A 15,268-nucleotide genomic window follows, 5' to 3' on the forward strand; every position below is an offset into this window, starting at 1 on the left:
CTCTCTTCACCCATCCTTCCCCAGCTTGCTGCCTCGAAACACTCTCTCTCTCTCGACACCCTACCAATTCCACTGCCTGACTTGCCATCAGATTTGTGCTTCTGCTTCTAGCGAAGCATATCTTACCATTAACGATGATCTGCAAATGGCAGAAGCAATCAACACTGCATCATCTAAAGCAATCAATCAGAGAGCAATCACATCTCTGCATAAGTAATAACTCTGAGATGATTACCTGATGCCTATAATCTGGTGTCAGGCTGATGATGACAGAATGTAAAACATCTTCAACGGCTAGATTGCATTTCACTTTGATATTGGCCTAATTTGAAGATTCTGCTATGTGACCAAACTAAATCATTCTTCCTGCATAAGCCTCAATATTAGTTTAGTTAAGCTTATTATTGTCATGTGTCCGGAGGTACAGTGAATAGATTTTGTTTGCATGCAGGTCCAGTCAAAATAAAAGACTGTATGTGAATACCATCAAACCATCCACAGTGCAAAGATAAGGGGGAAAGGTCACAACATTAGTTTAGTTTAGAGATACAGCGTGGAAACAGGCCTTTCGGCCCACCGAGTCCGTGCCGACCATCGATAGCTGCACGCTAGCACAGTCCTACACACACACTAGGGGCAATTTACATTTACACTAAGCCAATTAACCTACTAACCTGAACGTCTTTGGAGTGGGGGGGGGGAAACCGGAGATCCCGGAGAAAACCCTCGCAGGTCACTTGGGAGAAGGTACAAACAGCGTTCGTACAGACAGCACCCGTAGTCGGGATCGAACCCGGGTCTCTGGCACTGTAAGCGCCTCAAGGCAGCAACTCTGACGTGCAGCCCATTTAATGCAAAGATATAACATTGAAGTCTGATTGAAGATAGATCATAGGTCGCCAATGAGGTAGATGGGAGGTTATTTACGAGTTGATTGTCAATGTTGAGTTCTGACTGCCAAGAAAGGGGAGATTCCTGCTTGCCAGGCCTTATTGTCCAAAGCATGGTTCCAGATACATGACCTTTTGCTACACAAGGATAGAATGGGAATGAAACATAGAAACATAGAAACATAGAAATTAGGTGCAGGAGTAGGCCATTTGGCCCTTCGAGCCTGCACCGCCATTCAATATGATCATGGCTGATCATCCAACTCAGTATCCCATACCTGCCTTCTCTCCATACCCTCTGATCCCCTTAGCCACAAGGGCCACATCTAACTCCCTCTTAAATATAGCCAATGAACTGGCCTCGACTACCCTCTGTGGCAGGGAGTTCCAGAGATTCACCACTCTCTGTGTGAAAAAAGTTGTTCTCATCTCGGTTTTAAAGGATTTCCCCCTTATCCTTAAGCTGTGACCCCTTGTCCTGGACTTCCCCAACATCGGGAGCAATCTTCCTGCATCTAGCCTGTCCAACCCCTTAAGAATTTTGTAAGTTTCTATAAGATCCCCTCTCAATCTTCTAAATTATAGAGAGTATAAACCAAGTCTATCCAGTCTTTCTTCATAAGACAGTCCTGACATCCCAGGAATCAGTCTGGTGAACCTACTCTGCACTCCCTCTATGGCAATAATGTCCTTCCTCAGATTTGGAGACCAAAACTGTACGCAATACTCCAGGTGTGGTCTCACCAAGACCCTGTACAACTGCAGTAGAACCTCCCTGCTCCTATACTCAAATCCTTTTGCTATGAAAGCTAACATACCATTCGCTTTCTTCACTGCCTGCTGCACCTGCATGCCCACTTTCAATGACTGGTGTACCATGACACCCAGGTCTCGCTGCATCTCCCCTTTTCCTAGTCGGCCACCATTTAGATAATAGGGGATAATAGGGAAATTCCAGGGGTATCCATGCTGGACTAGTGGCCTGATGGTGAGACCACACTCACGGATCTTTAAGAGCCCTATCCAGCTCTCTCTTGAAAGCATCCAGTGAACCTGCCTCCACCGCCCTCTGAGGCAGAGATTTCCACCCACTCCCAATTCTCTGTGAGAAAAATTATTAAATCTTCCCCCTCTCACCTTAAACCTACGTCCTCTGGTTCTTGATTCACCTACTCTGGTGGTGGTAGGGGGGGGGGAAACCCCCGTGCATTCACCCAACCCATTCTCCTCGTGATATGTCCTTACCTCCCAGGCAGCCTGGTGAGTTTGTGTCTTGAGCTTAATGGTCCAGTCTGGTCCACAGACGTCAGCACAGTGGGGGATGCTGAGTACAACGGGCCGACACAACAGCATCCCCGTGGGTCCGCAGGTCACCATGGGGCTCAGCACCGTCTGGGAGCCTTCCGACGGCGGTCTGCAGAGAAGAACAACACCACACTAGCATTTGTTTCAAGAGGACCAGAATATAAAAACAGGGATGTAACGCTGAGGCTTTATAAGGCGCCAGTCAGAACACATTTGGAGTATTGTGAGCAGCTTTGGGCCCCATCTCTGAGGAAATATGTGCTGGTGCTGGAGAGAGTCCAGAGGAGGTTCACAAGAATGATCCCAAGGATGATTGGGTTAACGTATGATCAGCGTTTGATGGCACTGGGCCTATACTCGCTGGAGTTTAGAAGAATGAGCGGGGGCGTTATTAAAACTTACCAAATAGTGCAAGGCCTGTATCGCGTGGATGTGGAGAGGATGTTTCCACTAGTGGGAGAGTCTAGAACCAGAGGTCATAGCCTCCGAATTAAAGGACGTTCCTTTAGAAAGGAGATGAGGAGAAATTTCTTTAGTCAGAGGCTGGTGAATCTGTGGGATTCATTGCCACAGAAGGCAGTGGAGGTCAAGTCAATGGATATTTTCAAGGCAAAGGTAGATAGATTCTTGATAAGAATGGGTGTCAGGGGTTATGGGGAAAAGGCAGGAGAATGGGGATAGGAGGTAGATTGGGAGGTAAGCCATGATTGAATGGTGAAGTAGACTTGAAGGGCTGAATGGCCAAATTCTGCCCCCATCTCTTATGAACTTAGCAGGCCTGGCAACATCTGTGGAGGGAAATGAACAATGTTTTGGGTTGGGACCCTACTTCACACCAAATGTTGTCTGTCCATTTCCCCTCCGTAGAAGCTGCCTGGTCCACTGAGTTCCACCAGCCGTTTGTTTCTCGATCAAGATTCCAGCATTTGCAATCTGGTGTTCCTCTTCTAACCAGAAACTGGGCCCTGTGTTTTGTCATCGATGCCACCAGGAGGGGGCAGCAATGATCTTCCCCAGAATATCAACCTTTACAACATTTATGACAAAATCTATCAAATCCTTCCTCAGGTCCCTATCCAAATGAAACACGTATGCCGAGCCTCTGCTTGAAGCAGGCGCAATTCACCATGGTATTGAGCAGTTCAATGAGGGACTGAGTGTGTGTTTTAACAATCTTTAAAACGCACACACATAGATTTTTCTCACACAAACACACAGGCATTACAATCTGGCGTACACACACATGTAAATGATCCACACACATTATAATTAGGCATACTCACGCACATGGATGTTTCTGATACACACCCACACAGCTATTACAGTGTCACACGCACATAAGGATGTTACACACACCCGTTATAATCTGGCATACATATGTACATGGATGCTACAATCTGGAAGGCATCATTGTCGTGAAACTTGCAAAACAAAATTGGTTTTGTAAGCAAAAAGTGTTCAATTGTAAGATTCTGGCTTGGAGTGCAGAACTTGGGAGAAAACTGGACAACTCTTTCATGGGAGAGTGATGCAACTAATGGAGTTGCTACCTCACACCGCCCGTGGCTAGGTTCAATCCTGACCGCTGTTGTGCCAGATTGCAAGTCCTCTCTGTGCCCTGCCGTTCTGTAGTCTTCCCACATCCCAATTTTAGATGAGCTTAGAGATACAGGATAGAAACGGGCCCATTGGTCGAGTCCACGCCGCTGAGATGTGTCGGAAGGAACTGCAGATGCTGGTTTAACCCGAATATAGACGCACAATGCTGGAGTAACTTAGTGGGAAAGGCAGCATCTCTGGAGAGAAGAAATGGGAGACGTTTCGAGTTGAGGCCATTTTGCAGACTGGAGAAGGATCTCGACCCAAGATGTCTCCCATTCCTTCTCTCCAGAGATGCTGCCTGAACAGATCGCTGAGATATCCCAGCATTGTGTGTCTATCTTCGAGTCCACACTGACCTAAGATCACCTGTTCTATGTTAACCCACTTTCTCAATGACGTGCAAGTTGGTGGGTTAATTGATCACTGTACACCTGTGTAGGTGAGGAGTAGAATTGATGGGATTGCAAGGAACATCAAATGCCATTTGTGTCGGATTAATGGGTGATTATGGTCCAAGGTGGACTATGTGGGCTGGGGTTTCACCTGTGCTCTTTCACTCAATGAATGAAATATTACTTTCTACAATAGTTTGCAGAAGACCTGTCAACTTAGTTTAGTTAAAGGGCCTGTTCCACTGCAGCGACCTAATTGGCGAGTTTAGAAGAGTTTGCCCTCGACTCATACTCGTAGCATGGTCAACACGAGGTCCTAGGAGGTCTTTGTAACTCTCCTTCACGCTCGAGAGTAGTCTCCGCATACTCGAGGCCTCAGCTAGGTCGCGGTGTATTTTTTCAACATGCTGAAAAATACCCCTGAGTAAAAAAAGGTCGCCATGGAAAAAAATCGATATTTTTTTTTTACTCGTAGGTTTAGTCGAGGTAGGTCGTAATGCTATCGTAGGTAATCGAAGGCAATCAAAGCTACTCGAAGGTAGTCGAAGGTCAAGCTCGTTGAGAAAAAAAACCGACCAGTAATGTTAAATGCCCGCTAAACTTTATTAAAAGTTCAGTCTGAAGAAGGGTTTCGGCCCGAAACGTTGCCTATTTCCTTCGCTCCATAGATGCTGCTGCACCCGCTGAGTTTCTCCAGCTTTTTTGTGTACCTTTTATTAAAAGTTGTCTGGCTTCTTAAAAGTGTCTCCACTCCTTCTCCCCCCTTCTCTCCACCTCCTCCCCGCCTCCGCGCTCGTTATAGGACTTACCGTAACTGTGCCAGCCGTCTTTTACCTTCCTGTTCATCGCGGGTGTGAATTTCAGACAGCGTTCCCCCGCTTTCCCTGGCCCCTGCCTTTGCGATGTGTGTGTGTGTGTGCGTGTGAGTGTGCGTGCGTGTGTGTGTGCAAACGGTCGATCCGGCTCGCGGTTTCATCGCTGACTGTCGATCCAGCTTGAAAAAGGGAAGTCGCCTTTTTCAGTCGTGTGCCCGCGAGCTTGAAGGTCGAAGACAGTCACTGAAAAGCCACGTTAGAGGAACAGACCGTTTGGTTTTGTGCAGTTTAGTTTATTGTCACGTGCAGCGTGGTGCAGTGAAAAGCTTTTGCCGTGTGCTATCCAGTCAGCTGAAAGATGATACACGATTACACTAGAGCCATTTACAGTGTTTAGATACATGATAAGGGAATAACGTTTAGTGCAAGGAAAAGCCAGCAGAATCCAATCCTGCCAGGCAGATACAGTCACAAAAATATTTCCCATATCAGATTTTTTTTCACGTATCAGATTCCAATGATGATGACTGGGGAGGTTAAAACCAGAGCCACAGAATATTTGCTTTGGCCACAAGGTCATGCAACAAAGATCACGGGTCACTCAATTCAAATACAATCATCTTCCCTGGACCTCTTTTTATGTGTGTGTGTGTGTGTGACTGACAGCTCTGCTTTAATTTACCAGTGTTATCCACAGCACTGTTGCACTTCAGGGAGTTTGTCTCAGTGTGTTTTCTTCCAATTGAGTTACTGCAGAGATGCAGGCTGGAGATTGCACAGTGAATCACAGCCCCCTGCAAGTGAGTGAGGCCCAGCGCAGGTTGGAGGCGCAGGACCTCATATTTCGCTTGGGCAGCTTGCACCCCAGCGGTATGAACATTGACTTCTCTAACTTCAAGTAACCCCTGCTTTCCCTCTCTCACCCTCCATCTCTCCGCCTTTCCCGACCAGTCTCTCTCCCTGATTACATTTTATCTCTGTTTGCTTCGTTGTCACCTTCTCCTAGCTAACAAGGATCTATTCTACGGTTTCCTTGAGCCTCGTCTCTTTTGATGTCTCATTTTCACACCTTACCCTTCCTTATCTCTGTGTCTCCCTCTGCCCTGACTCAGTCTGAAGAAGGGCCTCAACCCAAAATGTTACCCATTCCTTCTCTCCTGAGATGCTGCCTGTCCCGCTGTTACTCCAGCATTTTGTGTCGAATTGTGTTGAATTTTCCAAATTTAGTTAACCCTCCCCTCTGGTGTGTTCTCCCCTTCTCCTTCCAATCCTCCCTTTCTTTGTCCACTTTCCCATACCCCCCCCCCCCACCCCTGCCATCACCCCCCAAATCCCCATTTTATCTCTCCCTCCTAACTCTTCCCATCCATTCACTTTACAGGTCTCCCATGGGATAGATGAGAGGTCAGGACCGCACTCAAGCTAATCAGAGAATGGTTCAGACGCCTGATGACAGCTGGGAAGTAGCATCTGAAGAAGGGTCTCGACCCGAAACGTCACCCATTCCTTCTCTCCAGAGATGCTGCCCGTCCCGCTGAGTTACTCCAGCATTATTGTGTCTATCTATGTGATGAAACTGTCCCTGAATCTGGAGGTTGTGCGTTTTCAAACTTCTGTACCTCTTGGCTGATGTAGGGTAGAAGAGGGGGTAGAAGAGGGTGTGACGGGGGGGTGAGACTGGTCCATGATTATGCTGCCGGCCTTGCCGAGGCAGCATGAAGTGCAGATGGAGTCAATGGAAGGGAGGACGGTTTACGTGAATGCCTGGGCTACACCCACAACATAAAAGACATTACAGCAAGTTTTATTTTCTGATATGCTGGGAGGGTGAGAGAGTTCTTGCCTGGCTCTGAAGGAGCCGTAGAACAAGTTCCACGGGTGATAGTTAAAGCTTCTGATTCATCCTTGTCTCAAAATTAAAGGTTACTTATATGAAACCACATACCTTAAATACCAGGGCTGCCACAACTGGAGAAAGTGATGTGCTAATAAAGGCCTAATTCAGTGCTCGGTGCGTTAACCCTGAGAGAAGTCCGGTCACAATATGTTCATTCTCTTGGTGATAGGCAGCCGAGGACAGCTTAGGAATTATTTGCGGGCATTAATAAATTTGCCGTCCTATTTCTGCCAGACAGGAATTCAGAATAATTCCTCTCCGATGTCTTCCTATCAGCCCTCTCACTACCCTGCACTTAACGCGATGGAGGCTGCCTGTCTGTTGTTGCAGGCAAGTTAAAACAACTCCAGGCACTGTGCCATTTTCCACTGTGAGGTGCAATCAAGTCAGACTTCGAAATTGCTCAGCTTTCCGGTTTCTCGGAAAATCGGAGCTGAGAGCAGCACAGCGCCTTGGCCAGTGGAGCCGCTGCTACAGTGCACTCAGTTACATTGTGACCTCCGCTGCTGCCTGTGTGGAGTTTGCACCTTGTCCCTGTGACTGTGTGGGTTTCGTCCAGGTGCTCCGGTTTCCTCCCACGATCTAGAGATGTGCGGATTGGTAGGTTAATTGGCAACTGTAAGTTGTCCCACGTTGGTACCCAGGTGCTGAACTACCATCCACCTCTTTGGTGACCCTTGGACTTTCCCTGATCGGACTTTGCTGGCTTGACCTTGCACTAAACGTTATTCCCATGTACTGTAAAGGTATTGTCATACACTGAAAGTACACTATGTGGCTCAATGTTTCAGAAAGAACTGCAGATGCTGGAAAAGTCGAAGGACTTTGGAGTGTGGGGGGGAAACCGGAGCTTCCCGGAGAAAACCCACGCAGGTCACGGGGAGAATGTACAAACTCTGTACAGACAGCACCCGTAGTCAGGATCGAACCCGGGTCTCTGGCGCTATAAGTCAGCAACTCTACCGCTGCGCCACCGTGCCACTATTGGTCAGGACAACAGCAACACGATGAACCAAATAGATTCCCAGAGCAGTTTGAGGATGATGGACGATGCGTACGTCCAGATTAGATCCCCCTGACACATCTATCAGAACGCTCCTTGTGGCTCTGCGTGCTGCTGCTGCTGAAGATACTGTATGTTGAGTGAGCATCAAGGCAGCAAATTAATTGGCTCTGCTTCATTGATTCTCAGTAATTCTTTGGCACCAGCAGGGGATCTGACGGAAAGCGTCTACCTTGGATAGGAAGTCGGGATCCACCATCCTGTCTATAAACTCGAAAGAAGCTAATAATAATCAACACCAATAAAAGTTACAATGATTGGCCATTTCCTTTGAGGACTGTAGATAAGGGAACCCTCAACTTGTTTACAGCGCTGGTTGTGACTCAATGGACAGACCGCTCTCATCTCAGAATACAAGACTTTGTTGGTTTGAGTACTGTATCAAGTCTTGAGTAGGAAGGAACTGCAGCTGCTGGTTTATACCGAATATAGACACAAAATGCTGGAGTAACTCAGCGGGTGAGGCGGCATCTATGGAGAGAAGGAAACGGTAATGATTTTGGGTCAGACTGAAAATTCAGTCCAAGACGACCGGAGACCCAGATCTGTCAAGGACCGAAGGTAGACAAAAATGCTGGAGAAACTCAGCGGGTGAGGCAGCATCTATGGAGCGAAGGAAATAGGCAACGTTTCGTGTTGAAACCTTTCTTCAGACTGATGTGAGGTTGGGGGGGAAGAAGAAAGGAAGAGATGGATCCAGTGGGCTGAGGGAGAGCTGGGAAGGGGAGGAGAAAGTAGGGACTACCAGAAATTAGAGAAGTCAATGTTCATACTGCTGGGGTATAGACTGCCCAAGCGAAATACGAGGTGCTGCTCCTCCAATTTACGGTGGTCCTCACTCTGGCCGTGGAGGAGGCCCAGGACAGAAAGGTCGGATTCGGAATGGGAGGGGGAGTTGAAGTGCTGAGCCCAGTTATCTGTGCACCAGTCTCCCCACGTCACGCACAGGCGTCCTCCATATAGGGAATAGCACACTGAAGACACCCGTGGTCAGCCATTACCGAAGGGGGCCTAAGAACTCTGGAATAGTCTCTGTGCCTCTACTCATCTCATAACCTCCATAAGATCAGCGTTCATCCTCCTGCGCTCCACGGAATAAGGTCCTAGCTGCTCAACCTCTCCCTATGTCATGCCCTTAAGTCCTGGCAATATCCTCGCAAATCTTCTCTGCGCCCGTTCCATCTTGAAAACATCTTTCCCATAACATGGTGCCCAGAACCGAACACAATACTCTGAATGCGGCCTCACCAACATCTTCTATCACTGCGACACGCTGCTCACAGACTACAAGTGCTTTAGTCACCATCAGCTGGTTAACAACATATAACACTGCATGAAGAAGTGTCTATGCACGGGTACACAGGTTTACATGACAGATTGCTACCGGCAAACTCAATCTTTTCACTGTCAAACAAGTAGCGCAGTGTTCAGTGAGCCTGCTTTGTGGCTATTTGCGTACGGGAATTGCATGGCCCACATAGAGAAGATTTAGATAGCTGTGCGAATGGATCACAGTACTAGGGTAATTTTTCAAACCTCTCAGGCTGTCAGGATCACGAGCTGGAACACCTCAAACCTGTTGCGTACAGTTTCTGTGCATTAATTTTAACCGATGGCGACGATTCATGACTAACTATCTGCATGCTCCCAAGAGCAAGTCAACCTCAGGAAGCAACTCTTCTGGAGGCACAAGGAACTACAGATGCCAAAATCTTGAGCAAAACACAAAGTGCTGGAAGAACTCGGCAGGTCAGGCAGCATCTCTGGGCGGTGAATGGAATCTTTGTTTTGAGAAAAATCTGGTTTTGTGATCCAAAATATGGAATTGCCACATAAACTATGGGCGAAGATATGGAATCACTAATTAGCCGAGCCCAGCACATTCAGCTATCATGTACAATGCAGGGATACAAAACGTGCAACACTCGTAATCCCCTGGCACCCAAAACAGATCCTTACTGTAAAATATCGCGTAAGCTACAGGAACCTGAAAACATACATTGATTCCATGTGGACAAAGGACATCAAGAACACATAACCTTCCTAAAAGACTGAAAAAAAGCTCCAGAGTGGCGCATTGGTGCAGCACCAGAGAACAGGTTCATTCCTGACTACGGGAGCTGTTTGTATGGAATCCATACGTTCTCTCTGTCACCCGTTTGGAGGTGCAGGTTTGGAGGTTAATTGGCTTCTGCACAATTGTAAGTTCTCCCTACTGTGTTGCCAGTGCTCCTAGTGTACGGGGTGATCACTGATTGGTATGGACTCGGTGGGCCGAAAGGCCTGTATGCATGCTGCAAGTCTAAAGTCTGTCTGAGTTCATTCGGTAAAGTCAAAGTTCTGTTGTGTAGTGGTAGAACTCTGAAGGTTACAGTGACATTATCAACTTTGACTTGTTTAAAAGATGAACTCAACTTAACGTTGGCATCTAGCATGAGTTGTGCAGGAAGGTGAGTGTAAAGATGCATGAATGAACACTGGTGCTAATCAGTTTATTCTTTTGTGGTTTAAGTAATTAAATAATGTAAAGGGCCTGTCCCACTTTCACAACCTAATTCACGACCTCTGCCAAGTTTGCCCTTGACTCATACTCGCAGCATGGTCGTCACGAGGTTGTAGGAGGTCGTGGGAGGCCGTGATGCTAGTTGTAGGTACTCGTGGCATCAAGTAGGCCGGGGCGTTTTTCTAGCCTGATGAAAAATGTCCACGAGTAAAAAACGTCATGAATTAGGTCGTGAAAGTGGGACAGGCCCTTAACCCAGCTAAATAACTGTGTTCTCTCAAGGACTGAGTAAGGAGCACAGGCCAGTTCCCACACCGATTTGTCACCATGAGGAGACATTTTTAGAATTATATTTTTTGTCTCCCTGCCCTTCAAGAACCAGAGGACATAGGTTAAAGGTGAGGTGAGGGGAGATTTAATAGGAACCTGAGGGGCAACTTTTTTACACCAAGGTTGATAGGTACTGTATATGGAATGAGCTGCCGGAGGAGGTAGTTGAAGCAGGGACTATCACAATGCTCAAGAAATATTTGGTTAGGTAAATGGATGTTAAAAGGGATATGGGCCAAATGCAGGCAGGTGGGACTGGTGTCGATGGCGCATGTTGGTCAGCATAGGCAAGTCGGGCCGAAGGGCCTGTTTCAGCGCTGTTTTTTTTGGCAACATTTAAACCTAAAGCCCATTCTTGCAAGCTTGTGATACAGAAGGGTCAGAAGGTGGGATGAACGTCAACAACTGCATTACAACAAGAGTGTATTTTGAGAAATCCCTCCTCAGATACAAGGGCGTTCGAATCTCTTAGATAGACACAAAATGCTGGAGCAACTCAGCAGGACAGGCAGTATCTCTGGAGGGAAGGAATTAGTAACGTTTCGGGTCGAGATCCTTCTTCAGACCTTCAGTATGGTGGTGCAGCGGTAGAGTTGCTCCCTTACAGTGAATTCAGCGCCGGAGACCCGGGTTCGATCCTGATTATGGGTGCTGTCTGTACGGAGTTTGCACGTTCTCCCCGTGGCCTGCGTGGGTTTTCTCCGAGATCTTCGGTTTCCTCCCACACTCCAATGACGTACAGGTTTGTAGGTTAATTGGCTTGGCAAATGTAAAAATTGTCCCTAGTGTGTGTAGGATAGTGTTGGTGTGCGGGGATCACTGGTCGGTGCGGACCTGGTGGGCCGAAGGGCCTGTTTCCGCACTGTATCTCTAAACTAAACCTCTTACCGGTGACTAAACAGCAAGGACCGAGGTTGACAGGATGCAGTTGAGAGGGAGATACTGTCAGAGTTGCAGTATTTTAGGTGCGATGGAGGCCACATCTCCTTTCTCAGCTGTATTAGAGAGTCCAGGGCACAACTTTGAAACAGAGCAGGGGAGACGTCTGCCGGGGGAAACACAAGGAACTGCAGATGCAGGAATCTTGAACAAAACACAAAATGCTGGGGAAACTCAAAGGGTCAGGCAACATCTGTGGAGGGAATGGACAGGAGCTGTTTCGGGTCGGGATCCTTCTTCAGATCTCTGGCGTGTTCTGAACCCAATGTATCCCCACATTTAACACCACAAAAATAACATGATCTTGTCATCATCACACTGCAGTTCATAAGAACCTGTTGGAGGCAAATCAGCCGCTGAGTTCCGTACGTCATAACATTGACTGTCTTACGGAGGTTATGAATTGCTTCGGGATATGGTGACAAGCTGCATATAAATCTACGTCTTCCTCGTGAAGTATAAATAATTCTTTTCGCCTAAGAATCATCCAAAGTTCATCTTTAATACAACTGAATTAGAAGGTCAGCATTTCTGTCTCGAATGCAATTTAGTCTAAAGAGCATTGTTGGAATGAGAAGGAAAATTTCAAATTACTTTGAAATATTTGGCAAGATTCAGTCCGAATATTCTTACCAGCAACTTCATGTTTTTTAAATTGTGTATAAAATTGTATCGACCCTGTCCCACTTAGGAGACCTAAACTGCAACCTCCGCCCGCCACCCAAAAAAAAAATCAAGGTCGAGGTGACCTGCAACCTCCTACCACCTCCCACGCATATGTTGAAAACCTTCCTCGACTATGAAGAAAACCGGCTTCAACTAGACCTGCGACTAAAAAATGATCGATTTTTAAAACGGCAACCTAGTTTAGTCGAGGTTTCAATCATGATGAAAAAATAGCAGCAACCCAGATGAAGCCTCGACCACGCAGAAACCACTTTCGACCATTAGGGAGAGTGACCAAAACCTCCGGTGACCTCATGGAAACCTTGGGTGGCGGGCAAGGTCACCAGAGGTTGCTGTTTAGGTCTCCTAAGTGGGACAGGGGCTTTATATGATTCAATGATATCGGCAGAAAAGCTAAGTCCAGAGCCACACTGGGTACAAGTAGTCGCAATGCTTTTGTAAAATTTGCCACTTACAGTGTATTTTCTCTCTTGTTGATGATGAGGTACATCTCGTAAAACTTGCCCTGCGGAATTGCACCTTGAGGCACCAGAAGGCAGACTCCTGTTTGGAATAAGAAGAGAAAAATGTAGCTGAAGTGAAGTTGAAATAGCTGTCTAGAACATTATGTCTGCCTCTTGGGGTGGGGTGTCAGACCTGTAGGTTTAAGTCTTCACCACCTCTTTAAAAATATTTCAGAGGAACATCAATTGCTGAGGCAAAGGTTGGACTGCAAATGTTGGAATCTGAATCAAATGAAACACGGAAAATCTCAGTGAGTCAAGCAGCATCTGAGGTGGCAGACGGTGCTTGTTGATGCCGTCCAGAGTCATGAGTGTTTTATTGTCATGTATCTCACTTGCAGCAGCACAACAGAATATGTACACAGGTAGACAAAAATGCTGGAGAAACTCAGTGGGTGAGGCAGCGACTGTGGAGCGAAGGAAATAGGCAACGTTTTGGGTCGAGACCCTTCTTCAGACTCTACAGTATATGTACACATATAACTCTGTAAACAATATAATAAATGAGAAAAAATAGTTTATACACATACATATATGTGAACACATGTACACACATACACACACATATATATATACATATACACACATAGACTGGCAGACACACACGCATATGTATACATATATGTATGTATATGTCCGAAGAAGGGACTCAACCCAAAACATCACCCATTCCTCTCCAGAGATGCTGCCTGGTTTACTCTGGCATTTTGTATCTACATATATGTATACATATATAAACACATATACACTACATACATATATACATACACACATATATGTTGCGAGCGAGGCTGGACACAGACTGGGCCCGGAGCCGCGCTCCCCCCACCCCCTCCCGCTGGGCTCCCGCGGCTCCAGTTGGGGGAACAAGGCCCAACGGGTCCCACTTGGGGTAGGGAGGGGAGAGGGGTTATGGAGGGAGGAAGGGAGGGAGTGACTGAGGGTAGGGGAAAGGAGAGGGAGGGAGAGGTGATGGAGGGAGTGGGGGAGGGGAGGAGGAGAGGGGAAAGAAGAGGGAGGGTGAAGAGGGGGAGGGAGTGCTGGGGAATGAGTCACGCCTGCACAGTTGGGAGCTATGGGTGAGTGTTGGAATATTGAGTTGTGGGGATGCGTTGCATTGGGGGAACCGGTGAGTGGTGGAATATTGCGTTGGGGGAACAGGTTGTGTTGGAGGACTAGGTCTTCTGTGTGACAGGGACCCAACGGGTCCCACTCGGTCTAGTATACATATATAGAGAGAGACAAAGACAAAACCAATGCCTCCAAGTCTACTTAGTTCAGAGCTTATTTGGAGGTTGTAGTGGTTAATAAACTGATGGCTGTTGGGTCGAGACCCTGCATCAGGACGGAGAGAGATGAGGAATGAATGCTAGTGTAAGGGGTGGGACATAAAATAAATTACTCAGGTCTAAATCAACCAAGACATGGGTGGCATTGTGAGAATAAACTGGGTTAGGATAAGACTAATGCAAACAATACAGGGCAGATGGTTGGTGTGAACTTTGCGGGCCAAAGGGCCTGTCTCCATGACTTTGAACAAGTCCCAGGTTAGGCTGACACACCAGAGCAGTAATGGGGGATGCTACGCTGTCAGAGATGCTATTGTTTAAGAAATGATGTTTCAAATGAGGTTGCGTCTGCATTCCAAGTGTTTGGAAAAGAACGCAGATCAGTGTTCTGGCCAACACTGTTCCCTCAGTCAATGTCACTGTCTCTGTAACACTGGCTCTGCCGTTTCCTACACTACAACAGGAACTGTAATATGGTTTTGTTTAGTTTAGAGATACAGCTCTGAAACAGGCCCTTCAGCCCACCGAGTCCGTGCCTACCAGCCATGATCAGCCATGATCATATTGAATGGCGGTGCAGGCTTGAAGGGCCGAATGGACTACTCCTGCACCTATTTTCTATGTTTCTATGACCAGTGATCCCCGTACACGATCACTATCCTACACACACTATGGACAATTTACAATTTTACCAAGCCAATTAGCCTATAAACCAGTACGTCTTTGGAGTGTGGGAGGAAACTGGAGCACCCGGGGAAAGCCCACGCAGGTCACGGGGAGATCGTACAAACTCTGTACAGACAGCGCTCGTAGTCAGGATCGAACCAGGGTGTCTCTGGTACCGTCAGGCAGCGCCAACGTGCTTCCCTGATGCAGCGTGTATCCAATTGGCTGCAAAACCCCGATGGATGTTCTCAAAGACACAACAGAAATGAAAGTTCTTTCTCAAAACGAGCTTCAACTATTCTTGCTGAGTGTATCTTTATCTGCCAGTGTCAGACTTTTGAGTTGCAGCTGGAACTTGCGATTCAAAGACTGGGAGATAAAGAAAAA

The 15,268-nt window shown here is 47.1% G+C and overlaps 1 protein-coding gene across 2 annotated transcripts in view; it reads right to left on the reverse strand.

Annotated features, from left to right (window-relative positions):
• Nucleotides 1–15,268, reverse strand: part of unc5b (unc-5 netrin receptor B) — a 208,431-nt gene that overhangs the window by 5,436 nt on the left and 187,727 nt on the right. For both annotated transcript variants that reach the window (XM_033012686.1, XM_033012685.1), the window contains 2 exons: nt 12,879–12,966; nt 2,136–2,304 (listed from right to left, as the gene is read on the reverse strand). In XM_033012686.1, the coding sequence (XP_032868577.1) occupies nt 2,136–2,304; nt 12,879–12,966 (257 nt within the window). The remainder of the gene's footprint in view (nt 1–2,135; nt 2,305–12,878; nt 12,967–15,268) is intronic.

The sequence above is a fragment of the Amblyraja radiata genome, chromosome 37 (genome assembly GCF_010909765.2).
Source record: "Amblyraja radiata isolate CabotCenter1 chromosome 37, sAmbRad1.1.pri, whole genome shotgun sequence".
NCBI lineage: Eukaryota > Metazoa > Chordata > Chondrichthyes > Rajiformes > Rajidae > Amblyraja > Amblyraja radiata.